The sequence below is a fragment of the Microcaecilia unicolor genome, chromosome 1 (assembly GCF_901765095.1).
Source record: "Microcaecilia unicolor chromosome 1, aMicUni1.1, whole genome shotgun sequence".
NCBI lineage: Eukaryota > Metazoa > Chordata > Amphibia > Gymnophiona > Siphonopidae > Microcaecilia > Microcaecilia unicolor.
In genome coordinates, this window is record NC_044031.1 from 737,997,236 (window position 1) to 738,024,550 (window position 27,315).

General features: G+C 45.6%; 1 protein-coding gene across 1 annotated transcript in view; it reads left to right on the plus strand.

Annotated features, from left to right (window-relative positions):
• Nucleotides 1-27,315, plus strand: part of TICRR (TOPBP1 interacting checkpoint and replication regulator) — a 213,342-nt gene that overhangs the window by 36,242 nt on the left and 149,785 nt on the right. Inside the window, 3 exon segments of the mRNA XM_030189695.1 lie at nucleotides 2,364-2,605; nucleotides 5,477-5,717; nucleotides 8,354-8,483. Of these exon segments, the coding sequence (XP_030045555.1) occupies nucleotides 2,364-2,605; nucleotides 5,477-5,717; nucleotides 8,354-8,483 (613 nt within the window).

Genomic DNA, 27,315 nt, shown 5'->3' on the forward strand with positions numbered 1-27,315 from the left:
TTGCTACTTTCTAGCTTCATTGCGTGCCCCCTAGTCCTAGTATTTTTGAAAGCGTAAAGAAGTGATTCACGTCTATCCATTCCACTGCATTCATTATTTTATAGTCTTTGAAGATAGGACTATTTTCCAAATTTCATCATGCAGAATGAGGGTTCTTTTGTACATCCCAACCTCCAGTCTCTGACCTTCACGGCTTGAATGTTGAGAGCATAGAATTTGAAACCTTAAATTTGCCGGAGGGTGTCTCCTGCATCTTGCTGGATTTTTTTTTTTTTTGTTACATTTGTACCCCGCGCTTTCCCCACTCATGGCAGGCTCAATGCGGTTTACATGGGGCAATGGAGGGTTAAGTGACTTCCCAGAGTCACAAGGAGCTGTCTGTGCCTGAAGTGGGAATTGAACTCAGTTCCTCAGTTCCCCAGGACCAAAGTCCACCACCCTAACCACTAGGCCACTCCTCCACTCCAGGAAAGATTCCACTAAGAGGTGTTACTCATTTAGATGGAGTTGTTTTGCTGTCTGGTCTGAGGACAGTCCTTAGAGCCTGTCACTTGTCCTACACAAAAACTGCTTTAATACTTCCTATACCTCTCTAAGTCTTGTTTAAAAACCAACTCTGTAAGGGTGCTTATCACCATGTAGGGTCTAAGTCCATCTGTGTACAGCCTCTAGTTGTTCGCGTCATGTGAGGTTTGTTGTTGACCGCGCTCCCTATCAAACCTCCAACTGTATCATGAGATCTCGGTGTTGTCCTCACCCAGCTGATGAAAGCTCCTTTTGAGCTGCTGGATTCCTGTCATCTGACCTGGAAAGTTGTATTTCTAGTGGAGCTGCTGGATTCCTGTCATCTGAAGTATTTGACCTGGAAAGTTGTATTTCTAGTGGTGGTTACTTCAGTTTGCAGGGTCAGTGAGCTTCAGGCCCTAGTAGCTGATCCACCTTACACTGCTACAATAGGGTGTATGTGGAGAACTACTGTTAAGCTCTTTCCTGATGTAGTTCCGCCTTAATCAGTCAGTCATTTTACCAACATTTTTCCCCAAACCAAATACCCATCCTGGCGAGACTGTACTGCATACTTTGGATTGCAAGCAGATAAAAAGTAGCCTTTTATCTGCGGCAGAATATGTGCAGGTACTTTTTCTGTCCTTGGGGGGCTCACAATCTAAGATTTTGTCCCTGGGGTAATGGAGGGTTGTGGCTTGCCCAAAGACACAAGGAGCTGCAGTGGGAATGGAACCCAGGTTGCCAGGATCAAAGCTCGCTGTATTAACCATTAGGCTACTCCTCCAGCCCATAGACCACCTAGCTTTTTTGTTTCTTTTGACCCAAACAGGATGGGGGTAGCCATTGGCAAACAGTTGACTAGTAGATTGTATCTCCTTTACTTATACCCAGGCTGGGCTGACTCAAGAGGGTCATGTCAAAGCCATGATTGCGTCAGTAGCACACATGGTCAGCCTCCATAGAGGAGATTTGCTAAGCTGCAACGTGGTCATCTGTTCACACATTCACATCTCATTTCTGCCTTGAGCAGGATATCTGACGTGCAGTCCTGCAGAATTTTGTGTCTAGAATCCAACTCCACCCCCCCCCCCCCAGGCCACCGGGGACCTACCCTCCTACTCAGCCCCCAAAACAGTTAAGGGCAGCTACTGGAACCTTCAGTGGGTTGAGGGCTGATCCCTGCTCGTTTCCCTCCTGGAGAAAGGAAAGAATTGCAGAAAGCTCTGCTCTCAAGGGAGAGATGGACCCCATGTACACCAGTGTTGAAATGTCTGTCAGACCCAGATGGAAGCAAGGGACTTGGAGGACTTTCATGCCTTTAAAAGAGTCTCCAGCACTGCTGCAGGGTACCCCTCCCCCCCCCCATCTCAAACCGCGCTTCTCAATGGCCAAGCCATAAACCAAAATGAATCGGGGGTCTTCCTTGACAACGAGGTCCTGAAAGCACTGTTGGGTGATGACACCCATGTGTGGCTGACTTATCTTGCTGTCCTTAGAGAAAACCCCTTATTACAGGTGAGTAACTTTACTATAAAGTTGAATAGTTGTTTTCCTGTTTCAGTGAGGTGAGAAACTCATTGTTGAAATTTTGAGCCAGAGTAAATCTACAGAGGTAGTCGTACTTGCAAAAACTACTACATACATTTGTGAATCATCTAGATTTACTTTCATTTGTAAAATTAAAGATCATTACTTGTTAGTAAATTTAGTGTGTATTCAAAGAAGGTCTCTGTTGTGGGTGCAGTGGGTCTTCTTGTCATGCATACATTTATTTATAAATGTCAATGTTTTTTAATCCAGCTAAATTTTCATATTTACTAAAATGTGTTTTGTTTTTTTGTTCTAATCTTGCCTAGGGCTGGAACAGCAGTGGAACTGTGTGGTTGAATTAAAGCCTGTAGCCATGAATCAGAGATACCTGAAGAGTCCAGTGAGGATTACCTTAAAAGGAACGGTGAAAGATGGGAATTACTTGCAGAGTTGCAGTTATAGCACAGATAGCTGGGTGCTTCATAGTTCCAAAAAACAAGGCCCTGAGCACACTGTAACTTTATTTCATGAACTTGTGAAGAGACTAGCTCTTGAAGAATTGCACATGGTAATTTTATCTCTATATATACAGTTAGCACCACTACCAACAGTTCTCAAAATTTTGCTTCAACACTTTGGGGGCCCTTTTACTACCATGTTCTGAGTAGCTACTATCAGGCTTATTTTCGAAAGTGAAGAACGCCCATCTTTCAACACAAATCGGGAGATGGGCGTCCTTCTCCCGAAGTCGCCCAAATCGGCATAATCGAAAGCCGATTTTGGGCGACCTCAACTGCTTTCCGTCGTGGAGACGACCAAAATTCAAGGAGGTGTGGCGAAGGCGGGACTGGGGCGTTCCTAACACATGAGCGTCCTCGGCCGATAATCGAAAAAAAAAAAAGGTCGTCCTTGACAAGCACTTGGTCGATTTTGCTTGGCCCCCTTTTTTTTCACTACCAAGCCTCAAAAAGGTGCCCGAACTGACCAGATGACCACCGGTGGGAATCAGGGATTGCCTCCCCTTACTCCCCCAGTGGTCACTAACCCCCTCCCACCCTAAAAAAAAAAAAACTTTAAAAACATTTTTTTCCAGTCTCTCTCAGCCTCAAATGTCATACCCAGCTCCATCACAGCAGTATGCAGGTCCCTGGAGCAGTTTTAGTGGGTGCAGTGCACTTTGGGCAGGCGGACCCAAGCCCCTCCCCCCTCCCCACACACACCTGTTACACTTGTGTTGGTAAATGTTGAGCCCTCCAAAACCCACTGTGCCCACATACAGGTGCCCCCCTTCACCCATAAGGGCAATGGTAGTGGTGTACAGTTGTGGCGGAGTGGGTTTTGGGGGGGCTCAGCACACAAGGTAAGGGAGATATGTACCTGGGAGCAATTTGTGAAGTCCACTGCAGTGTCCCCTAGGGTGCCCGGTTGGTGTCCTGGCATGTGAGGGGGACCAGTGCACTATGAATGCTGGCTCCTCCCACGACCAAATGGCTTGGATTTGGTCATTTTTGAGATGGTCGTCCTTGGTTTCCATTATTGCTGAAAACCGAGGTCGCCCATGTTTAAGGTCGGCGACCAGAGCATTTAGGTCAAACATCTCAAAAAAACAAAAAGTGGGTATGGTATTCAAATAGGCATGTTCTTGGGGTATAACAGTTGGTTTCGTGCTGTTATGTTTTTTTTGCTACTGTTGCTCAAATATTTAATGCTTTCCCATTTTTCTGTACTATGTAATCTTAATATTTTTGTCTGTCCATTTTTAAATATAAAATTGCCTACCAGTTAGAATTTTATGTCTTCATGCAGTACAGTTTACATTTAACAGGCTGCATGCCTTTCAAAAGCACTTATTTTTGGTTTGTTCATTATATCATTTACGTCTCTAGTTTTTTATTTTATTTTTTTAAATTCACTGTATACTGACTCATTGGGTTGCTTTGCATTAACCAAATGATTGTTCCCAGGTATAAGCTCTGTTTGGCCTGTGCAGGGTAGCAAATGCATTCTAAGCCTTTAAGGAATAGAGATATAGGGGGCTACGACTGAGCGAAGTGCAACACTGTAGCCACCATCTTATGTGCTAAATACTAGCATTTGAAGTAACAGCAGTTCTGACAGGTGTGGCATCATGTTGTGCTAGCTATGTGGATTTGTCTCAATTTGCAAGGTTATCAATAGAAATCAAACAAAATAAAACATGGAAAAGAAAATAAGATGATACCTTTTTTTATTGGACATAATACATTTCTTGATTAGCTTTTGAAGGTTGCCCTTCTTCGTCAGATCGGAAATAAGCAAATGTGCTAGCTGACAGTGTATATAAGGGAAAACATTCAAGCATTACTATGACAGTCTGACAGGGTGGGAGGATGGGGGTGGGTTGGAGGTATGCATGGGGACATCAAAGCATATCATTGATATTCTAACAGGATGGGTGTGGATAATTGAGGGGTGGGGTGATCAACAGAGAAATACAGCTTTATGGTTTATAATGGGCTAGGAACCCCAGATCCTTGTTAAGTCCTTTCTGTTGGGTGTTAAAATATTCAATCATTCTGACTTCAAAGGTCTTACGTTCTTGTATGGTTTTAAAGCTACCTTTGAGGATTCTCACTGTGAAGTCACTGGTACAGTGTCCTGGTCCTGTATAATGTTGACCAACAGGCGTGGGAACCCTACTGTACCAGTGACTTCACAGTGAGAATTCTGAAAGGTAACTTTAAAACCATACAAGAATGTAAGACCTTTGAAGTCAGAATGATTGAATATTTTAACACCCAACAGAAAGGACTTAACAAGGATCTGGGGTTCCTAGCCCATTATAAACCATAAAGCTGTATTTCTCTGTTGATCACCCCATTCCTCAATTATCCACACCCATCCTGTTAGAATATCAATGATATGCTTTGATGTCCCCCATGTATACCTCCGACCCACCCCCATCCTCCCACCCTGTCAGACTGTCATAATAATGCTTGAATGTTTTCACTTATATACACTGTCAGCTAGCACATTTGCTTATTTCCGATCTGACGAAGAAGGGCAACCTTCGAAAGCTAATCAAGAAATGTATTAAGTTGCGTCCAATAAAAAAGGTATCATCTTATTTTCTTTTCCATGTTTTATTTTGTTTGATTTCTATTGATAACCTTAAGAGTGGACTAACACGGCTACCACACTCCTCTCAATTTGCAAGTAATCTGAGAAATACTAGTAATTAAAATCTGGATAGGAAAGAGAAAATGAGGCTAAAAAAAAAAATAATTCTTATTTGAGATGAGAAGTTGCTGCTTCCAAGTACCCTTTTTATATAACTCTTTTTATGCAGTTGTCTGGCATAGTAACAGCTTAAAAGAATCATGAATGTTAGAAAAACTTATCTGTCTGTAGTATTAGTGTTTCATGTTCACAAAGTGTGCATTTAATTGTCATTTACTAGGTGGCTGATGTATCAACATGTGAAGATTTGTCACCAAGCACTGGAATACTTTCCCCTGTGTCTGACAGCGTTGCAGTTCTTACAGTTATTTGCACCATAAAAACAATTGAGCTTGAGAGACCTTTTATGCAGGAAACTGCAACAGAGAGCACAGAAGATATTGCATCCGATCTACCAGATATTGTTAAGAGTGTACTGAATCATATTTATAATTCAGCTGAAGATGATTTGGCACCTACCAGTAAGTTAACTAAATATGGAAGTCCTTTGAAAAAAGTTGAGGATATTGCCATGTTTCTCAGTGACTAGGTTTAAGAAAAGTACACTTGACGTGAGAGTGATGTGAGTGCAGAATAAGAAGAGGTTGCTTTTAGATTTATAGTTTTGTCTGCTTGATGCTATGATACCCAAATCAGTATGAGAACTGTGAATGTTATGTGTAGATCATATTACTGGCCTCAGAAGAATTAGATGAATATTGAATTCCTTTTGACCCTCTCCCCATTAATTTTGTTGTGTTAGCTGCATTTTGTTTTCTGTGAGTTACTTGTGACATAACACAGATGATAGCAGAAAAAGACCAGCTGGCCTACCCTGTGTGCCCAGTTATTTTTACACTGCATGAATATATCCCAGATGCAAGTGATAGTTCGTGAGATAACCTAAAACAGGTCTTCCCAAACCTGTCCTGAGGATTCCCCAGCTAAACAAGTTTTCAGGATATTTGTAGTGAATATGCATGCAATCTACATTCACTACATCCATTGCACATCTGTGAATCTTTTTAATGCATTTAGAAATAAAGAATTAACTTTGAAAGGAAATTTAGAATACATTTGCAAAAGAAATAATAAACCCAGTAACTGGAGGGAAGAACTACTAAACATATCCACAAAATTGGGAGGGAAGTCAAGTATCACGAACCAGAGGAATAATGAAATCATAGGAAAACAATTTAACATTGGAGTAATCCTTACTACCAAATGAATGTCCTGAAATAAAAACATGCGTGAGATAAATATTTTGAAAACTCAAGTGGCTGGAGTACCCCAGGATAGGTTTAGGAACCACCACAGGTGGATAGAAATGGGATATGATACAGATATTCAAATACTTCCAAGGTACAAATTGGTCACGTGAAGCAAATTTTTTTTATTTTTTATTTTTTAGAGAATGTAAAGATATTGAAGCCCCACAGGGTAGACTTAAAAAAAAAAAAAAAATCAAAATATTTCTTCATAGAAATGGTTGTGGATGCCTGGAATGATCTTCCAGTTGAAGTGGTGAAGACATTCTATAATGATATTCAAGAAAGCTTGGGATAAACAGAGAATATGGATGTGAAAGGTGGAATGGGGACCGGCTGGATTATATGACGTCAGTCCAGCTTGAACTAGATATCTTTTGATACCTGGTGTCAGTTTGTGACAGTGGCAGAAACAAGGTGGACAAGCAGAAGTATTGCCAACACCTTCTACACTTATCTAGGGCAGAAGCAGGGGAGGAAGAGAGAAGCAAGGGGCAGACAAAGCACAACCTAACCATGTTGGAAGTCATAGGGTAGCCAGATAAATGTCAGCAGATTACAGCTTTCTAGAAAACAACCACATTGGTACTGGTGGCCAGTGTCCAGGAAGGCCACATGACTTGGAAAACTAGATGTCCAGGCAACAGCTTCACTGATTTTAGTGACAGTAATATCCATGACATAGATGGAAAATAAAGGCAGGGAGGGTTGGATATTGAACTGAGAGTGTAACCCTGTTGATGATCTATAGGGGGTGGTGGAGACTCAGGAAGAATACAAAACTTGAATTGGTTAATCATGGCATCCTACAAGCAATCATTTCTATGGCTGGCAACTGGATTTTTCCCCTCACTATTTTACATTCTTGAATTTTCCTCTAATTTTTTACATATTCCTATTTATAATCTTTTCATGAGTTTTTGTGTTTAATTGCTTTGCTGCATATTTAAATATGATTCACAGTATATCAGGCCTTTTGAAAATAAATAAAAATATAGAACTGGGCAAAACGGATGGGCTGTTCTTTTGGTGTTATAATGCGTTTACTATGTGTATATCTCACTTTTTATATAGGTCAGTTTTGGTTGTCTACCTCATTTGTCTGCTTTCATTAAAAATCCTCACTCAACCTCCTCCTTTCCCATATCCAACTACAAAAGCTATAATCAAAATTGCTACCGATACCAGCATTGGCTGCTGTTTGAGATTCAGGTTTCATAGATGCCATGCATAGTCAGCTGTGAGAGCATGTGCATCTCTACTAGGAGGACTTCCGTTATTGTAGCCTGATGGACAGAGCTTCGCTCATGGTTGCCTGTGTTTCCACTAGGAATTCTAAATTTTGTATTTTCTAGTTTTAACGTTCGTTCTGGCAGTTCTTGAGCTAGCTGATACATTTGAGTAGAACATTAAAAAAATTACACATGCCAGGTTGTGTTTCTAATATTATTTTACTTTCTGTAGCTATGGATAAATCCTTTGTGCTTATCCCATATTTTCTTAGTCTTTCTTTTATGTTTAGTTTCACCGCCCACTTATTCTTAATTTTGATGAGTAGAGGAGTTTATACTGAAGGTTCCATCTCCACTTTGTCTCATAACAACTGACTTACAATTTAGGAATATAAGTGATAAATGGGGATAGGTAGTGGAAAAAGGAAGAATGATTAGAAAAACACCTACAAATCAAATTAGGGTCACCTAGCAATCCATTAACCTATAGGTTATGCTGGCAACTGGAAACATTTTTGTCTTTGAACTGTAATGTTAAAGTATTCTTAACCCATTAATTAGTTAATATCATACTACTTCAGAGATTGATTCTTATTGTCATTTTTTCCACTGCAAAAGCAGTGAAAGTTCCAGAATGGGCACAGCAGGAATTAGCTCGATGCAGTCAATGGAGTTCCTCAGTTGTTGAAGAATGGTATCTTTTCTCTGATGTCCGAGGAGCAAGTTCCAGTTTAATGGAGTCATTTAGGTAAACTATCTTAAATATATTATTGTAATAGTATAACTTCCTTATATATGCTGATTACAATTGCATCATATTTTGATACTTGTGTCCCTATTTTTGTAAAAGATGTTTTCTGTGAATTCTGCACCTTAGACTGGTGTATCCTGTTTGTTAGGCTTCTGAATTGTTTTAACCAGATAAACACAGGAACACTAACAATTACTCGCACCCCTTCGCTAGCTTTTCTTATATCTTTTACTTTATTTTTTTGTCTGTTCTGTGCTAACGATTCCAAAATGACACAAATGTACATTTGGTTCCACCAACAATAGCACCTGATTCATGAAAACACTGTTAGACCAGAAAAAAAATAAAAATTCTAATGAAATCGCTGGTATAACAGGCGGTGCAGACAGGTTCCTGTCGGTATTTCTCTGCCTCCATTGATGACGAAGGTGCAACAGGATATCTGTGGTAACGGGCTGACTCCCCTGGGCACACATGCCATGGCTTGTGTTCAGTGGTTGAGGCTAGCCGATGTAGGCTTCCGGAAGTTTCTGCCTGACATATAAACTTATATATACACACACATAAGTATTTCCACACTGGGACAGACCAAAGATCCATCAAGCCCTCCATCCTGTTTCCAACAGTGGCCAATCCAAGTCATAAATACCTAGCAAGATCCCCCCAAAAGTTCAATACATTTTATGCTGCTTATCCCAGAAATAAGCAGTGGATTTTCCCCAAGTCATTTTAATAATGATCTATGGACTTTTCCTTTAGGAAGCTGTCCAAACCTTTTTATAAACCCCGCTAAGCTAACTGCCTTTATCACATTCTCTGGCAACGAATTCCAGAGTTTAATTACACGTTGAGTGAAGATAAATTTTCTCCGGTTCGTTTTAAATTGACTACTTTGTAGCTTCATTGCATGCCCCCTAGTCCTGGTATTTTTGGAAAGAGTAAACAAGTGATTCACGTCTACCCATTCCACTCCACTCATTATTTTATAGACCCCTATCATATCTCCCCTCAGCTGTCTTTTCTCCAAGCTGAAGAGCCGTAGCCGCTTCAGCCTTTCCTCATAGGGAAATCCTATCCCCTTTATCATTTTCATTGCCCTTCTCTGCACCTTTTCTAATTCCACTATATCTTTTTTGAGATGTGGTGATCAGAGTTCAACACAATATTCGAGTTGCGGTCGCACCATGGACTGTTACAAAGGCATTATAATGTCTTCATTTTTGTTTTGCATTCCTTTCCTAATAATTCCTAACATCCTATTTGCTTCCTTAGCTGCCACAGCACACTGAGCAGAGGGTTTCAACATATCATCAGCAGCGACGCCTGGATTCTTTTCCCGGTTGGTGATTCTTAACATGGAGCCTTGCATGACGAAGCTATAATTCGGGTTCCTCTTTCCCACATGCATCACTTTGCACTTGCTCTCATTAAACATCATCTGCCATTTAGATGCCCTGTCTCCCATTCTCCTAAGGTCCTGTTGTAATTTTTCACAATCCTCTTGCGATTTAACATCTTTGAATAACTTTGTTTCGTCAGCAAATTTAATTACCTCACTAGTTACTCCCAACTCTAGGTAATTTATAAATATGTTAAAAAGCAGCAGTCCCAGCACAGACCCCTAGGGAACCCACTATCTACCCTTCTCCATTAAGAATACTGACCATTTAACCCTCTGTTTTCTATCTTTTAACCAGTTTTTAATCCACAATAGGACAGTACCTCCTATCCCATGACTCTCCAATTTCCTCTGGAGTCTTCTGAAAATCCAGATACACAATATCAACCAGCTCACCTTTATTCACATGTTTGTTCACCCCTTCAAAGAAATTTAATAGATTGGTGAGGCAAGATTTCCCTTCACTAAATCCATGTTGACTTTGTCTTATTAATCCATGCTTTTGAACATGCTCTGTAATTTTGTTCTTTATAATGGTCTCTACCATTTTGCCCGGCACCGACGTCAGGCTCACCGGTCTATAATTTCCCAGATCTCCTCTGGAACCTTTTATTAATCTTCCAGTACCTTGCTCGATTTTAAAGATAAGTTTCATATTATTAACAACAGATCCGCAAGATTATTTTTGAATTCTATCAGTACTCTGGGATCAATACCACCCGGTCCAGGAGATTTGCTACTCTTCAATATGCCTCCTTAACTTTAGTCATGTACTAAGGGAATAAAATTGCTTTATAAGAACATAAGATTCCTTAGCATCAACAACAGATGAATCCAGGAACTGGTGGGTTGTCTCCGTCTACCAGCAAGTGGAGTAGAGAGAGCCAGATTGAAGCATTGGTATGAGACTGCTAGCCCCTCCTTCAGTTAGCATATTTCTGTCTCCATTTTTAACCATGCCGGCTGTCGTTTGGTCTTCCATCCTCCTTTTTTAATATGCGGAATATATTTGGCCTCGGCTTCCAGGATGGTGTTTTTGAACAGCATCCATGCTGATGTAAATTTTTGACCCTCGTAGCCATTCTAAGTTGTTTTTTTCCCCCCCCCCCCCCCACCGTTCTTTTCAATTTATCATAGTCTCCTTTTTTAAAGTTAAACGCTAATGTATTTGATTTCCTATGTATACTTAATTCAAAGCTAATATCAAATCCGATCATTTTAGGATCACTGTTATCAAGCGGCCCCAGCACCATTACCTTCCACACCAGATCATGCGCTCCACTAAGGATTAGGTCTAGAATTTTTCCTTCTCTTGTGGGCTCCTGTACCAGCTGCTCCATAAAGCTGTCCTTGATTTCATCGAGGAATTTTACCTCCCTATCGTACCCCAATGTTACATTTACCCAGTCAATATAGGGGTAATTGAAATCACCCATTATTTTTTGTGTTGCTCAGTTTGTTTGTGTCCCTAATTTCCTTTAACATTTCTGCATCCATCTGTTTATCCTGGCCAGGCGGACGCTAGTACACTCCTATCACTATTCTTTTCCCCTTTACCCATGGAATTTCAATCCACAGTGATTCCAAGAAGTGTTTTGTTTTCTGCAGAATTTTCAATCTATTTGATTCAAGGCTCTCCTTAATATACAATGCTACCCCTCCACCAATTTGAGCCACCCTATCACTACGATATAATTTGTACCTCGTTATGACAGTGTCCCACTGGTTGTTCTCCTTCCACCAAGTCTCATAGAGGCCTGTTATATCTAATTTTTCATTTAGTGCAATATATTCGAACTCCCATCTTATTTCTTAGGCTCCTGGTATTCGCATATAGACATTTCAAACTATGTTTGTTGTTCCTATTTACATCATGCTCAGTACTTGACAGTATTAATTTGCAATCTTTTGTCTGCTTTTTATTTTTATTTAAGGACAGCTGATCTACTACGGTCTCTTTTGCAACCTCACTATCAGGATACCCTATCTTCCCTGATTTGGTGATATCTTTGAAAGATACCTTATCCCGAACCATGCGGTTTTGAGCGACTGTCTGCCTTCCCCCTGTTTCTAGTTTAAAAGCTGCTCTATCTCCTTTTTAATACCGATGCCAGCAGCCTGGTCCAACCCTGGTTAAGGTGGAGCTCATCTTTTCGGAATAGGCTCCCCCTTCCCCAGAATGTTGCCCAGTTCCTAACAAATCTAAAACCCTCCTCCCTGCATCATCTTCTCATCCACGCATTGAGACTCCGGAGCTCTGCCTGTCTCTTGGGCCCTGCGTGTGGAACGGGTAGCATTTGGCTTCCAGAACCTCTCTCCCAGATTTTCCTATGTCATTGGTACCCACATGTACCAAGAGAGCCGGCTCCTCCCCAGCACTATCTAAAATCCATCTAGGTGACACGTGAGGTCTGCCACCTTCGCACCAGGCAGGCAAGTCACCAGGCGATCCTCAAGTTCACCAACCATCCAGCTATCTATATGCCTAATAATCGAATCACCAACTACAACAGCTGTCTTAGCCTTTCCCTCCCGAGCAGCACTTAGAGACATTTCCTCGATGCAAGAGAACAGTACAAGTCCTGGTGGGCAGGTCCTGGCTACAGGAGTACTTCCTACATCGGGGTGATACTGTCCTAGGACACCTCCCTCCTCCAAGGTAGCACAGGGGCTACCAAACTTGAGGTGGGACTTCTCTACAACATCCCTGTAGGTCTCCTCTATGTACCTCTCTGTCTCCCTCAGCTCCACCAAGACTGCTACTCTAGCCTCAAAAGAACGGACACGTTCTCTGAGAGCTAGGAGCTCTTTGCATCAGGCACACACATATGACATCTCACCAACCGGGAGATAATCATACATGTGACACTCAATGCAAAAGACTGGATAGCACCCCTCTCGCTGATGGACTGCTGACTCCATCTTAGTGTTTTTGAGTCTTTCATTAATTTAAAACTTGCTACAGTATTAAGAATATTAGCCTAATATAAAGTCTTTTAGCTTATATATTATATTGTGTGATTTATTTCGTGTTTTCTTCTTAGATGGTAATGAAATGTATTTAAAACTCTAAGAGCACTCACTGCTTGTTACCCTAATTTCAATAACTGACTATGAATGAAGAGTTGTCCTAGGGGTGGGCGGGTGTTGGGGAGCGTGGGTCGGAAGACTAAACTAGATCCTGCAGTGCCTGCTAGATTCTGTTAATGCTATTTTACAAAGTTTTTAAAACTAAGGGGAAAAGACTATGGAGATTAGTTGATAAAATTTGCTTTTTATATTTTTATTTTGCCTGTCACTAACCTACAATTCCTCCTTTAAACCCCAATCTTTAAGTTCCCAAAGCTCAAAGCAAAATAGTGTTCACTTACCAGAGAAATGTCCTCTTCTCTTGGAACTTCTCAGAAAGAAAGTTGTCTCTCACCCCTCTCTGCACCTTCTCTCATTTTTGTCTGGGAAAAGACCAAGGGTCCATGAAGCCCAGCATCCTGTCTCCGACAGCGGCCAATCCAGGCTTCAAGAACCCGGCAACCCCCCCCCCCCCCCCCCCCCCCAAAAAAAAAAAAAAAAAAAAATTTAATAATGTTCAATGGACTTTTCCCTCAGGAATCTGTCCGAACCACCTTTAAATTACGTAAGGCCAGCTGCTGTCACTACATTCTTCGGCAACGAGTTCCAGAGTCTAACTAAACTTAAAAAAAAAAAAAAAAAAAAGTTAGCACAGTTCAATTCCTTTAAAAGGAAATAAAGAAAAAAGAATGGCGTGCCTGAATTACATCGGGGAGCCTGGTTCTTGTATAGACTCTCTCTGGGATGTTTGCTGCTGCTGGAGCACCATTTTGAATGGCAGTGTTTCTGCTATTGCAGGCCCTAGTTCTCTTTTGGCAGGAGATGCGAGAATGCTGACTCTCAAGAGGATACTACTTTCCCCTCCTTGGCGGGTGTCTTGCAGACTACATCAGGAACCTTTGTTGGACAGGTCTCCAGGGATTGTGGCCTCGGGGGAGTGTTTTTCCCCAGAATTCATTTTGTTAACTTATCAGACTTATGTGCTTAAACACACTTTCCTCACGCTGTTCCTGCAGCAGGTTTGGTGGCTCCTGGGGTAGATTTGGGGCATATCTTGAGGATCCACTCAAGCGCAGAAGGCTGGCTTCTGGATCAGAGGCTGGGGTCCTTGGTACCCGCGCCTGCTTCTTTGGCAGTCCCTTCTGAGGGGTCGTTAGCGGCATTCCGGTTTGGAGGACGTGGAAGAGGGTGATCTTGTGCAATGCAGCTTTTTCATAAGGAGGAGTTGCCTTCCCCGATTACTCAGACCTTAGAGGCTCTGAACATCTCTGATCCCACCGCAGCAGACGGCGGCGGTTAATGCTAAGATGGTGAGCACTCAGAGATCGACTAAAGTGTTCCGTTGCATGAGGCAATACAGGAATTGATTTTTGCCCAGTGGTCAGACCCGGATGCAGGCCTCAAGGTTGCAAAGGCTATTGCATGACTTTATCTGGTGAGTGCGGATAAGGTGGAACAGTTTGCTCTTCCTGAGGTTGATGCTTTGGTAATGGCAGTCACCAAGATGACTTCTTTCCCTTTGGAGGGTGGTGTGGTACTCAAAGGCATGCAGGGTAGGCGCCTTGAGGCTTCCCTAAAGCGGTCCTTTGAGGTAGTCATGATATCTCTTCAAGCCTCGATTTGTAGTTCGTATGCTGCTAGGGTTTAGTTGGCTCAAACAGTTTATGGAGCAGGAATAGGAGGAAGCGTTTCTCACCACTGGTTTGTCCCACATGGAGAGTGGCCTTGCTTATTTGGCAGATGCTTTCTTTGATTTGGTGTGCACTTCTGCCAAGCAGATTGCTTTAGTTGTTTCTTTTTGCCGCCTGTTGTGGCTCCGTCATTGGTCGACGGATATGGCTTCCAAGCAGAGGCTTACCAGATTACCCTTTTGGGGTAAATTGCTATTGGAGAAGATCTGGATAAGATTAAGGATTTGGGGAATTTAGATCTCAGCACCTCCCAGAGGATAAACCTAAAGCTGTGCCACCAGCCAGTTCTTCTCAACCTCTCTTGTGCATGGCTCGACCATACAGGCCTGCCATTCTGTGGGAGCTTTTCAGTGCTCGAAATTTCAGCAGCGATCTTCCTTTCGGGCTGACAAAAGACCCTCGGATGCTGCTTTCCATCAGGCAGCTCTGACCCTTCCCTCACTGGTCCACTCTGTGGTACAGAAGGTAGGGGGGTGGGCTGGCTGTCTTACCAGGAGTGGGCCAAAGTCACGTTGGATTGATGGGTCCTGGAAGTTATTCCTGACGGATACAAACTAGAAGTTTGCTTTGTCGCTGACTCTTTCTTGGTGTCTTGGTGCACCACGGTTTCCAAATGGATAGCGATAGGACACCTGGCGAGATCTTCTGCGGCTCGGGCCTGTGGTTCCAGTGCCTCCGGCCGAGGGACACACGGGTCGGTAATCCAGTTATTTCGTGGTGCCCAAGAAAAGTGGGTGCCTTTTGCCCCATTCTGGATCTCAGAAAGCTCAATCAGTTTCTCAGAGTTTGTCGCTTCTGTATGCAGTTCATCATTGCAGTGATCCATCCGGGAGAATTTTTAATGGCTCTGGACCTCAAGGAAGTATATCTGCGTACTCCGATCTGGCTTCTGCTCCAGTAGTTTCTTCGGTTTGTCATCTTGGGGTGCCATTATCAGTTTCTGGTGTTGTCCTTTGGGTTGGAAACTGCTCCCCGCACCTTTTCCAAAGTTGTGGTGGTGGTGGCGACCTTCCTCCGCAAGTAGGGTATTCGAGTTAATCCTTATCTCGACGACTGCCTGATTCAAACGAACTCGGAACAGGAGAGCCGGTTGGCCACTGATAGGGTTATCGCCCTTTTGCTGTGTCTGTGCTGGGTGCTCAATTTTGCCAAGAGTCACCTGGTGCCTACTCACTCCCTAGTTTACCTGGGAGTTCGGTTCAACATGAGGCAGGGAATGCTGTTCTTGCTGGAGGTCTGGCAACTCAGTCTGTGCTCTCAAGTTCATCACATTCTCAGGTTGCACAGTCCGCGAGCTTGGGACTACATGCAAGTGCTAGGTTAGATAACAGCCAAGTTGGAGGTGGTGCCATGGGCAAGGGCACACATGTGGCCCTTACAGCTTTCCTTTCTCAGCAGATGGTCACCAGTCTCCCAGGCCTATCAGCGTTGTCTATCATGATTACCTCAAGCGAGACTCGGCATATCTTGGTGGCTTTGCCTCCCGAATTTGCAGAGCGGAATGCCAGTGGATCACCACAGTGGGTGGTGGTAGTGACAGATGCAGGCCTGTCAGACTGGTAGCCTATTGTCTCTACCGTTACACTCAGGAGAGTTGAACAGCTGCGGAGGTGCTATAACCCATCAACTGCCTAGAACTCAGAGCTGTAGTGAATACAGACCTGGCGTTTCAGGATCTGATTGGCCAAGTGGTGAGAGTGTCTGACAACACGACAACTGTGGCCTATATCAATCTGCAGGGAGGCACGCAGTTTGCTGCTGGCTTTCGAAGCACATCACTTGTTGGAGTGGGCGGAGTCTCATTTTCTGTGCCGCTCTGCGGCACACATTGCCAGGCAGAGCAGCGTTCAAGTGGATTTTCTCAGTTGGCATTGACTGGATGCAGCGGAATGGGAACTGTCCGCTCAGGCGTTTCGCCTGATCTGTCAGATGTGGGGAACACAGGAGATTGGGCTGAAGAACACCCGGGAGAATGCCAAAGTGCCAAGATTATTCGTTCGCAAAAGTCAGCTCTTGTCCGAAGGCGGTCCTGCCAAACTGTTGATAGGCCAGGCGCTGTACAGAATTTGCGGCGCAATGGTGCCATCGTACTGGTAGCTTCGGATTGGTTGTGGCTATCTTGGTACACAGACCTGATTTGTCTTCTATGGGATTTGCTTCTTCGCCTGCCAGTTTCACTGGATCTGCTCTGCCAGGGGCTGGTCCTGATGGAGGCTTCCTCCCACTTGTGTCTTACGGCCAGGCTCTTGAGAGGTCTAAGTTGAGGAAGAAAGGTTATTTGGAGGCGTTGATAGTTATCTTGCTCCAAGCTCGGAATCAGTCAGCTTCTATGACTTATGCTCAAGTGTGGTGGACCTTTGAGGCATGGTGTGCTTTGTGCGCGAGTTCGCCTTTTTCAGCGTCTGTGGTGCAAGTGTTGGCCTTCCTCCAGGCTGGATTGCAGAAAGGGTTAGTGTATAATTCCCTATGGGTTCAAGTAGCTGCGTTTGCGTGCTTTAGTGGAAGAGTGTCTGGTGCATCTCTGGCGGCTCACCCTGGCGTTGTTCGGTTTCTCCGGGGAGCTCTTCACCTTCACCCTCACCCTCCTTTTCGCCGGTCTTGTCCAGCCTGGCATTTAAATCTTGTGCTTCGGGCAACGCAGGCGCCTCTTTTTGAACCTTTGCGCAATGTTTCCAAGAAAGATCTGTCTTTTCCTTCCTGCCTTTAGGCAGGAGAACCATCCGGGCACCTTTGCTCAGTTTCAGCTTTTGGATTTATCATCTTACTTCGTTATTTGCAGATGTGCAGTGATTTTCGGCATTCTGATCAACTGTTTGTCCTCCTTTCTGGATTTCGCAGGGGAAATGCAGCATCTAAGGCAACTTATTTCCTGCTGGATGGTCATGTGGTGTCTGATGCTCTTTGGGCGAACTCCACGAACGGCCAGGCTACTTCGTGAGTCCTCCCTTTGGATGAGATTTGTCGAGTGGCTACGTGGGCTTCTCGGCATACTTTCTCAAAATATTACAGAATAGATGTTGCAACGCGAGTGGACGCACAGGTTGCTGCGACGGTGTTGACTGGGTGAAGGAGGCGGCTTGCCTCCCTAAAAAAGAACTGCTTTGGTACATCTCACCAGTTTATGAATTCATCTGCTGCTGACGCTAAGGAAGGTAAAATTAGGTCTTACCTCCCTGATCTTTGTACTTTTTTTTTTTTTTGAATGAGTGAAAAATCGATTCACCTCCACCTGCTCCACACCACTCAGGATTTTGTAGACCTCAATCATATCCCCTCTCCCCATCTCAGCCGTCTCTTTTCCAAGCTGAAGACGCTCTAACCTCTTTAGCCTTTCCCCATATGGGAGCAGTTCCATTGCTTCTATCATTTTGGTTGCTCTTCTTTGAACCTTTTCTAATTCTGCTATATCTTCTTTGAGATACGACAACCAGAATTGAACACAATACTCAAGTTGAGGTCGCACCATGGAGCAATACAGAGGCATTATAATATTTTTGGTCTTACTTTGCATCCCTTTCCTAATGATATCTAGTATCTTGTTTGCTTTACTGGCCGCTGCCACCGTACTGGGCAGAAAATTTCAGCGTATTGTCTACAATGACACCTAGGTCTTTTTCTTGAGTGCTGATTCCTAAAGTGGACCCTAGCATCCGATAACTATTGAGTTGGATTAGTCTTCCTAATGTACATCACTTTGCATTTGTCTATATTAAATTTCATCTGCCATTTGGATGCCCAGACTTCATTTCCTAAAGTCTTCCTGCAATTTTTCACAATCCGCATGCATGTTGACAACTTTGAATAGTCTTGTGTCATCTGTAAATTTAATCACCTCGCTTGTCATTCCAGTTTCCAGGTTATATATATATATATATGTGTGTGTGTGTGTATATACTAGTAAAAAAGGGCCCGTTTCTGGAGCCAATGAAACGGGCGCTAGCAAGGCTTTCCTGTGGCCCCCCCCCCCCCCCCCCCCCCCCCACCGAACGCACCTTGGTTGTTAGTGACGGCATTGCACCGCCGTGTCCGCCGTCGAGGTGTGACTGTGGCCCCCCCACCCAACGCACCTTCGTCGTCAGTGGGTGGCCCATTGCGTCGCCGTGGCCGTCGTCAATGTTAGTGAAATATATATGTATATATATATATATATATATATATACATACAGAGAGAGAGCTATAAAGTACAGTTCCCTGCGACACTCCACTATTTACTCCTTCTATTGAGAAAAATGGCCATTTAACCCTACCCTCTGTTTTCTGTCCAATAACCAATTCTTAATCCACAGAAGGACATTGCCTCGTATCCCATAACTCCTTTAATTTTCTCAAGAGTTTCTCGTATGAGGTACTTTGTCAAAAACTTTCTGAAAACCTAGGTAACATTACATCAACCATTTCACCGTTATTGACATGTTTGTTCATGCCTTCAAAGAAAAGAAAAACCCTAGAGCCCATCTTGACTGGCCATATTAACCGGGGTCTGGGCCAACATGCCAGGGCGAACCCATTGACTGGCGGTCAGGGTTGGGCGGTGCCGACAGGTTCTGGGCATAAGCAATTGGTCATTTTTGAACAGTGACGGATGCTTGTGAATTTGGGGGGGGGGATTGAGCAGGCACAGGAGTGAGGTGGGTTGCATGCCGGGTCATAAAAGCAGGCTCCTTCTCAGCATCAGGGCGTTCTGCTCCTCTGAGGCAACTTCTACCCAACCCCTAGGGTATTGGCTACAGTTGTGGGGTTTCCTTTCCGTGACCTGGTTTGTGGTGGCAGGCTGTTTGCTTTAGGTTGTCAGCGGCGGAAAACCCGAGCTACAGGGCTGGTGGCTCATCAAGGGGATGAGCCAGATTATTGGAGGGTCGGAAGACCCGGTTTATGGGTGTGGAGGTCCATTCCTGCAGAAGGGCTCTTGCTGTCAAAGCGGAGCTGGAAAAAGGAAATTGACATTGATGGATTGTAAGCAGATTGGCTGCTTTGCTGACATGGCAAGTTGCGGTGGGTGTTTTGGATATTCCTACATGTTATAGCTGTAGCTCGGGGGTGTTATCTATTATGAAGGATGTTGCAATGTTTAAAGGTTGTTTAATAAACTAAGCTGTGGCCTACTGTTATTCCCAATAAGTGTGTTATTGAGTTATTTGACATGTGATAGAATTGTCTTGTTGGAGTAATGTGGTATTGGAAAAGAGGAGTTTAAGGGTATAAGGGAAGGGGGGTGGTATGGTGTGCATGGGCGAGTTGGTCTCAGCTCCAAGAGTTAATGAACCTTCAAAAAAAAGAGAGCTTTGTCAGGCAGAGGGATTGAATTACAGCAGCAACTGTCTCTATGAACAAGAATCAGGGAATTCTCCAACCCTCAACAGTTGAAGGGGAGAGCCACACAAGGCAGCAGCTGTTTTTTAGAAGTGTCCTTTTATGTAACTAGAACCATCACAACGTGCGTGGTGGGTACTTCTAGAACTTTCTCCAGTGCTGGTGAATCAGCATCTGCACCGTGAGGCCTCCATTGCCACCATGGTGCCTCAGTTTTTGGTGGAAATAGCAGCCATATGTCAGGGATCGCAATTCGTTCATTGTGTTTGGGGAGGATCATGCTCTGCTCCTTTTCGGATCAAGGCTTCCCCCTCTCCCCCCCTTATGGAGGGGTTGGCAAGGAGGGACCAGGAATGCAGTTCTATCAGGCATGCTCGGCTGTTTCTGGGCTTCAAGCCCATGTTGTGTATAAGGCATCTAAATTTCAAGTGTCGTAGGGTCTGTCTGGCTTCAGGATCATCTTGAGGGACCTTCTGATCATAAGTGTTCCCATGTCTTTGGATACTACTCCAACCCTCATGCTCTATGGAAGAATGTTGGGAAATCTGAATGGTGATTATCTTTTCCTGGGGGAATCGCAGTATCATGGAGTCCAGAGAACTGTCTCCCGAGGAGATTTTATTAACCTACTTAAATTCATGACAACTGTTGTAAAATCTTTAACTCCAACTAGAGCAATTCATGATTGCTGCTCTGCCACAGTTTTGAAGGGTTTGGGGAAAACGTTTTATTCTCCAAGGACAAGCAGGCCAAGTTATTTGCACATGTGGATGACATCGTTTGACAGAGCCCCGGTGCGGACACTGATTCACTAGCACTAGAGAAAGTTCTAGCAGCGTCCCACCTTGCATGCATATGTGGATGACATCAGTTGAGCACGGGACCCTCAGTCCCCCCCCCCCCCTCCCCTGTGGAGCTGAGAGCGTGCATTCATGTGGTCCTCTCCTCACGCTGTGTTGCTTACTCTGTTTTCTTTTGAGTGCCTTCCACGCAGGCTATTATTATTATCATCACCAACAGCGATTTCTGGTTTATAACATCAATTTCAAATTTTATAGTTAAAGCATGCCTTGTGGAATGATTCAGTGGTTTATATACCATTTTTAGCTAATATATCATTATACCAGCCAGTTTCCAGACGATGGCAGCATGCACACACACACCTCAGTATCGCTGGAAAAAAACTAATAGATGAGTTCAGCGTAATAAATACATTTGCAGGAGGTTAAAGTTCAACTATAAAGTTGGTGCCATACTCACCAGAACACTAAAAAAAAAAAAAAAAGGGCTCAAAAGCAAATAAAATCTTGTACACTAGCCGACTACGTGTAGATTAAAAGATCGAAGCCACCAGCGATAGTGAAATATGCAAATTACATCTCACCAGAGTAGAGTCCACAATAATCTTTTAGTTATCTATTTCTCATTGTTATATTTTATGCACAGGTTGCCACCATCTGGTGAGCAACAGTGAAAGCAGACACTGTGGTTTGTTCAATATATCTGTATCAGGGTTTTTTTTTTTTAAGTTTACAGCTTTTGCCTTTGGAGTTGAGATTATTCTGAGTTCCTCCACGACCTTCCAGACTGGTCAAGACGCGTGAGTCATGTCCTCCTACCAGCAGAAGGAGACTGAGAAACACTGAGATTTTGAATACTGTATATATAACCTATGCAGTACATCCACTAGCCAGTATTTTCTCAGTCTCAGCAGAGGTAGAAGGACAGCCTGTGCAGTCTTCAATAGTCTGGTGAGGTAGTTTGACTATTCGGTTAAGGGGATTTTACTCTTCTTGCCAATTTATTGGTTTTTGACTATTCCCTGTACGTGTGTTGAAAAAAAAAAAAAGTGCTTCAGGGCCCTGGGTCCGGTGGGGCCCAGTTTTTCCCCCTGGGGTGTCACACCTGTTTTCAGGTCCCTCCCCCTGTGCTGCTCTCTATGGAGATTCTGGCAGCTTTGTGCCTCGGCTGCTTTTATAATATTGTAGCCTTGAGTGCCTCCCACTTCTCAGCTGCCAATTTGTGTTGATGTCTCTTTAAGAGCTGTCTGGGCCTGTATCTGACTAGGAACGGGCGGCAGGTTCGATTCCTGTGTATAGCGAGAGATTGTTGTGGGAAAGCGGTGAGTGAGAATTTTGGCGCCGCTTCGCTCAGCGTATGGTGAGCGTCAGTGTTATGGCAGGCAAACTCCTCTGGTGTCGCGCGTGTTTGCGCCGAGGAGTAGAATCTCCGGGAGGACAGTGCCGGCTCTGCGGCGAACCGAAGCAGGCCTCGTCGATGGCGGCGCCCCCGGTGTTAATTGCCAAGGTTCCAGCTAGTTCGGGGGTGTCGGGGGTAGCGGGAGCTCTGGCAGGGACGGCGTCAGCGAGTTTAGTTTTGGCGGGAATGCCCGCCATTTTGGATTCCGCGCGTCCCGCGGAATCAGCTGTTTTTGGCTCTGCTGCCCCTGGGTCGGCTCCGAAAGTGGTACCGGAGGGTCCAGGAGGCGTGGCTTTTCCTCCGGAGTTTGTTTGGACCCTCTATCAAGCCTGGAGGTCGGGACCCCTGCCTTTAGGGGAGGGGTCTAGTCCAGCACTGGCTAAGAGGCCTTGGTTTGAGTGCAACGACGAGGAGGGATTCTCTCCTGGAGGGTCTGAAGGGGCTCTTAGTGAAATAGGAGATTCTGAGGAGTTTGAGGGCTCTCAGGATCCGGATTTGGTGGTGCCTGGAGAGGATCCTTCTGTAGTGAGGTTTTTTTTCATAGGGAGGAGCTTGCGGATCTCATTGAGGAGGTCTCTTCCACCCTTAAGTCTGAACAGCCAGAGGCGGCTTTGGGGGAGGCTAGACAGGTGGATCCCTTGGTTAAGGGTATTCAGCGGCAGGCTAGGTCCTTTCCCATGAACAAGGATCTCCGGGATATGGTGTTTCAAGAGTTGCAGTCGCCGGATTCTCCCTGTAAAGTTTCTAAAGCGATGACAAGACTTTATCCGCTTCCACAGGAAGATAGAGATTTCTTTAAGGCACCCACAGTTGATGCTGTGGTGACAGCAGTTACAAAAGCCACGGCTATTCCGGTAGACGGTGGGACCGCCCTCCGTGATCCCCAGGATAGGAGGCTTGAGTCCTTTCTCAAGCGGAGTTTCGACTTTCGGCCCTGGCTCTGCAGGCCTCAGTTTGTGGGGGGCTGGTTGCGCGGGCGTGTTTCCGTTGGGCCGAGAAGCTTCTTGATGATTCGGTGGAAGTTGGGACCTCGGGGGTGCAGGAGTTAGCCAAATTGGAGATGGGATCGTCCTTTTTGTCTGATGCGCTTTATGATTTGCTCCGTGCCTCGGCCAAGAATATGGCTTTGCTGGTGGGGGCACGTAGGGCCCTTTGGTTGCGAGGTTGGGTCGCGGACGCGGCCTCTAAAGCTAAGTTGTGTTCACTTCCCTTTAAGGGGTCCATGCTTTTTGGTGAGGATTTGGATAAGTTGGTGCACGGTCTCAGCGATGCCAAGGCCCCTCGCCTTCCGCATTTTCGTCCCAAGGCGGCTACCAGGGGTACTTCCTCCCGAGGTCGGTTTAAGGAGGCTCGTCGGTATAGGCCCGGGACGACTAGTGGGTCCTATAGGGGTCGGTTTTTACAGCGCACCCAGTCCTTTCGTGGGAATCGGTGCGGAGGACGGGATTTCTCCGCGGGAGGACAGGTTTCAGGGCGTAATTCGCAATGAAGGTGTGCGGGCCCAGGCTCTGGTTCGGGTAGGGGCTCGGCTGAGTCTGTTTTACCAGAACTGGGCCCAAATCACATCGGATCAGTGGGTTCTCGAGGTGGTGCGAGACGGTTATGCACTGGAGTTCGACAGCTCGCCTCCCGAAAGGTTCCTGGAGTCCCCTTGTCATTCGAGGCTCAAGCGGGCAGCAGAGCGGGACACTTTGGCTCGCCTGATCAGTCTGGGGGCAGTGGTACCTGTGCCCGCCGCTCAGCACCGCTTGGGCTGCTATTCGATCTATTTTGTGGTCCCAAAGAAGGAGGATGCCTTTCGGCCTATCCTAGATTTGAAGACAGTCAATGCAGCTCTCAGGGTTCCCTCTTTTCGCATGGAAACGTTGAGGTCGGTCATTGTCGCGGTGCAGGAAGGGGAGTTTCTCACGTCTTTGGATTTGACGGAGGCTTATCTGCACATCCCCATTCGGGCCGCTCATCAGCGATTTCTGCGCTTTGCGGTTTTAGGGAAGCATTTTCAGTTTTGTGCTCTGCCTTTCGGATTAGCAACGGCTCCTCGAACATTTTCCAAGATCATGGTTGTAGTGGCGGCGGCCTTGCGGAAGCAGGGTATTCTGTTGCACCCGTACCTGGACGATTGGTTGATTCGGGCCAAGTCCCAGTCGGAGAGCGCGATGTCTACTGCTCGAGTGGTTTGGTTTCTTCAGTCTCTGGGCTGGGTAGTGAACTTCGGCAAGAGTCACCTGGTGCCGTCGCAGTTGCTGGAGTATCTGGGGGTTCTTTTCGATACCAGGAACAGTCGAGTCTTCCTGCTGGGCCTCCGGATTCGCAAGTTGCAGGGTCAGATTTGTCTATTTCTGGTGAAGTCGGCTCCGACGGCCCGGGATTATCTGCAAGTCCTGGGGTTGATGGCGACCACCATAGAGGTAGTTCCATCGGCCCGGGCGCACATGCGGCAGTTGCAGTCAGCTCTTCTCAGTCGGTGGTCACCTCTGTCTCAGGAGTTGGACATGCGCCTTCAGCTGCCGGTAATACCGCGTCTCAGTCTCCGGTGGTGGCTAGACCCATGCAATCTGGAAAAGGGAATGCCGTTGGAGGCCCCGCAGTGGGTGGTCCTCGTCACAGACGCCAGTCTCCAGGGCTGGGGAGCTCATTGTCTCGGTCAGGTAGATCAAGGTCGCTGGTCTCAGAAGCTCAGTGGTCCATCAGTCGTTTGGAAACTCGGGCCATTCGGTTAGCGCTTCAGGCGTTTCAGAGTCTTCTGTTGCGGAAAGCAGTCCGGGTGTTCTGCGACAATGCCACCGCCGTGGCTTATGTCAACCGTCGGGGGCACAAAGAGTCAGGCGGTCGCGGAGGAGGCGGCGCTGTTGTGCCAGTGGGTGGAGGTTCATCTTCTAGCGCTCTCCACGGCACATGTGGCTGGAGTAGACAACGTGGAGGCAGATTACCTAAGTAGGCACTCTCTAGACCCCGGAGAGTGGTCTCTTCATCGGTCGGTGTTCAATCGCATTGTGTCGGTCTGGGGAATTCCCGTGATGGATCTCATGGCAACGGCCCGCAATACTCAGGTTCAGAGGTTTTTCAGTCGACGGAGGGATCCTCGAGCGGAAGGCATAGATGCGCTCCTGATGCCTTGGCCTCAGGAGTTGCTGTATGTGTTTCCTCCCTGGCCGTTGGTCGCGTGGTTCAGCGCATCGCTCGGCACCCCGGACAAGTGATTTTGATAGCCCCGAATTGGCCGCGTCGGCCGTGGTACGGGGATCTGGTTCGGCTGGCAGTAGCGGATCCTCTGCCGTTGTCAGATTCAGTGGTGTTGTGTCAGGGACCGATAGTTATGCCAGATCCGGATCGGTTCTCGCTTACGGCCTGGCTCTTGAGAGGCACAGGTTAAGGAAGAAAGGTTTTTCGTCCAGAGTTATCGATACGATGTTGAGTTCGCGTAGGCAGTCCACTTCGTTGGCGTATGTCCGGGTCTGGAGAGTCTTTGAGCATTGGTGTGCAGGTAGACAGGTTCTTCCCTTTCGAGTGTCGGTGACGGATGTCTTGGAGTTTTTGCAGGATGGTATGGACAGGGGTCTGGCCTTGTCTTCCTTGAAGGTACAGGTGGCGGCTTTGTCGTGTTTTCTTGGGAAAATCCAGGGGAAGTCGTTAGCTTCTAGTCCTGATGTTGTTCGTTTTTTGAAGGGTGTTAAGTTACTGCGACCGCCCCGGCGGCGGATGGTGCCTCCGTGGGATTTGAATCTCGTTCTGGATGCTTTGGTGAGGCCGCCGTTTGAGCCCTTGGTTTCTGTTTCGGATAAGGATCTTTCCCTAAAGACGGTGTTCTTGGTGGCTATTACTTCAGCTCGGAGGGTGTCGGAACTTCAGGCTTTGTCTTGTAGAGAACCCTTTTTGTCTTTTTCCAAAGAGAAGGTTTCGTTGCGCCCGGTGCCGTCCTTTTTGCCCAAGGTGGTTTCAGAGTTTCATGTGAATCAAGTTATTTCCTTGCCAGTTTTGGGTGACTTTGCGGGGGATGCGGAGCAGCGTCGACTGGCCAAGTTAGATGTGCGAAGAGTCTTGCGCTGTTATATTTCCAGAACTCGGCACTATAGACTTTCTGATCGTTTGTTCGTTCTTCATGGTGGTGCAAGAAAGGGCGCGGCAGCTTCCAAAGCTACGATAGCTAGATGGTTGAAGGAGTCCATTGCTTCTGCGTATTTGCTGAAGGGCCGCGGGGTCCCTAAGGAGTTTTCGGCTCATTCTACCAGGGGAATGGCGACCTCCTGGGCGGAGAGTAGTATGATTCCTCCGTTAGATATTTGTCGGGCGGCGGTTTGGTCGTCATTGCATTCCTTTGTTAAACATTACAGGATTGATATGCATGCCAAGGACGAGGCAGGCTTTGGGGCTGCAGTGTTGACCTCTGGCCTTCGTGGATCCTGCCCTTAGGATGTTTACTGCTTTGGTACGTCCCACGCGTCTAGACCGGTCTGGAGGGTCATGGAGGAAGGTGAAATTAGATCTTACCTGCTAATTTTCTTTCCTCTAGACCCTCCAGACCAGTCAAGGCCCGCCCTGTCTGTACTTTAGGCCAGGAGGTCTGCTTGGTCTGGTTTGTCTGTTGTTCTATTTTGGCAGCTGTTGAGTGTGGTTTCTATGGTTTCAGACTTTTGTTGGTATGAGTCTGGTCAGGTGTGACCGTGTTTGATAGTCCACCTGTGGAAGCACACACAATAAAAGGACACAGTGAAAGATATGAAGAAAGTGTCCAGTTGGCAGTGACCACGTACAGGGTTGTTAGTTGTAGTTGGTGTTTTTGTTTTCTCTGCTTTGTCAGGGTTATACTGGCTAGTGGATGTACTACACAGGTTATATATACAGTATTCAAAAGCGCAGTGTTTCTCAGTCTCCCTCTGCTGGTAGGAGGACATAACCCACGCGTCTTGACCGGTCTGGAGGGTCTAGAGGAAAGAAAATTAGCAAGTAAGATCTAATTTCACCTTTTTCTTCTACAACAGTGCTGTATTCATTTGGCTTTTAACTGAGTTACTTGTTCACTTTCTCTTTTTTTGCCTTTGATTTGCATTCTACTGCGTTGTTTTTTTTTTTTTTTTTTTGCTATATATGAGGTTATTTTCCAACCCTGTTATGTTGTTTATTTTTGTAGTCTTCTATGGTGGAGAATAGCTAATACATCATT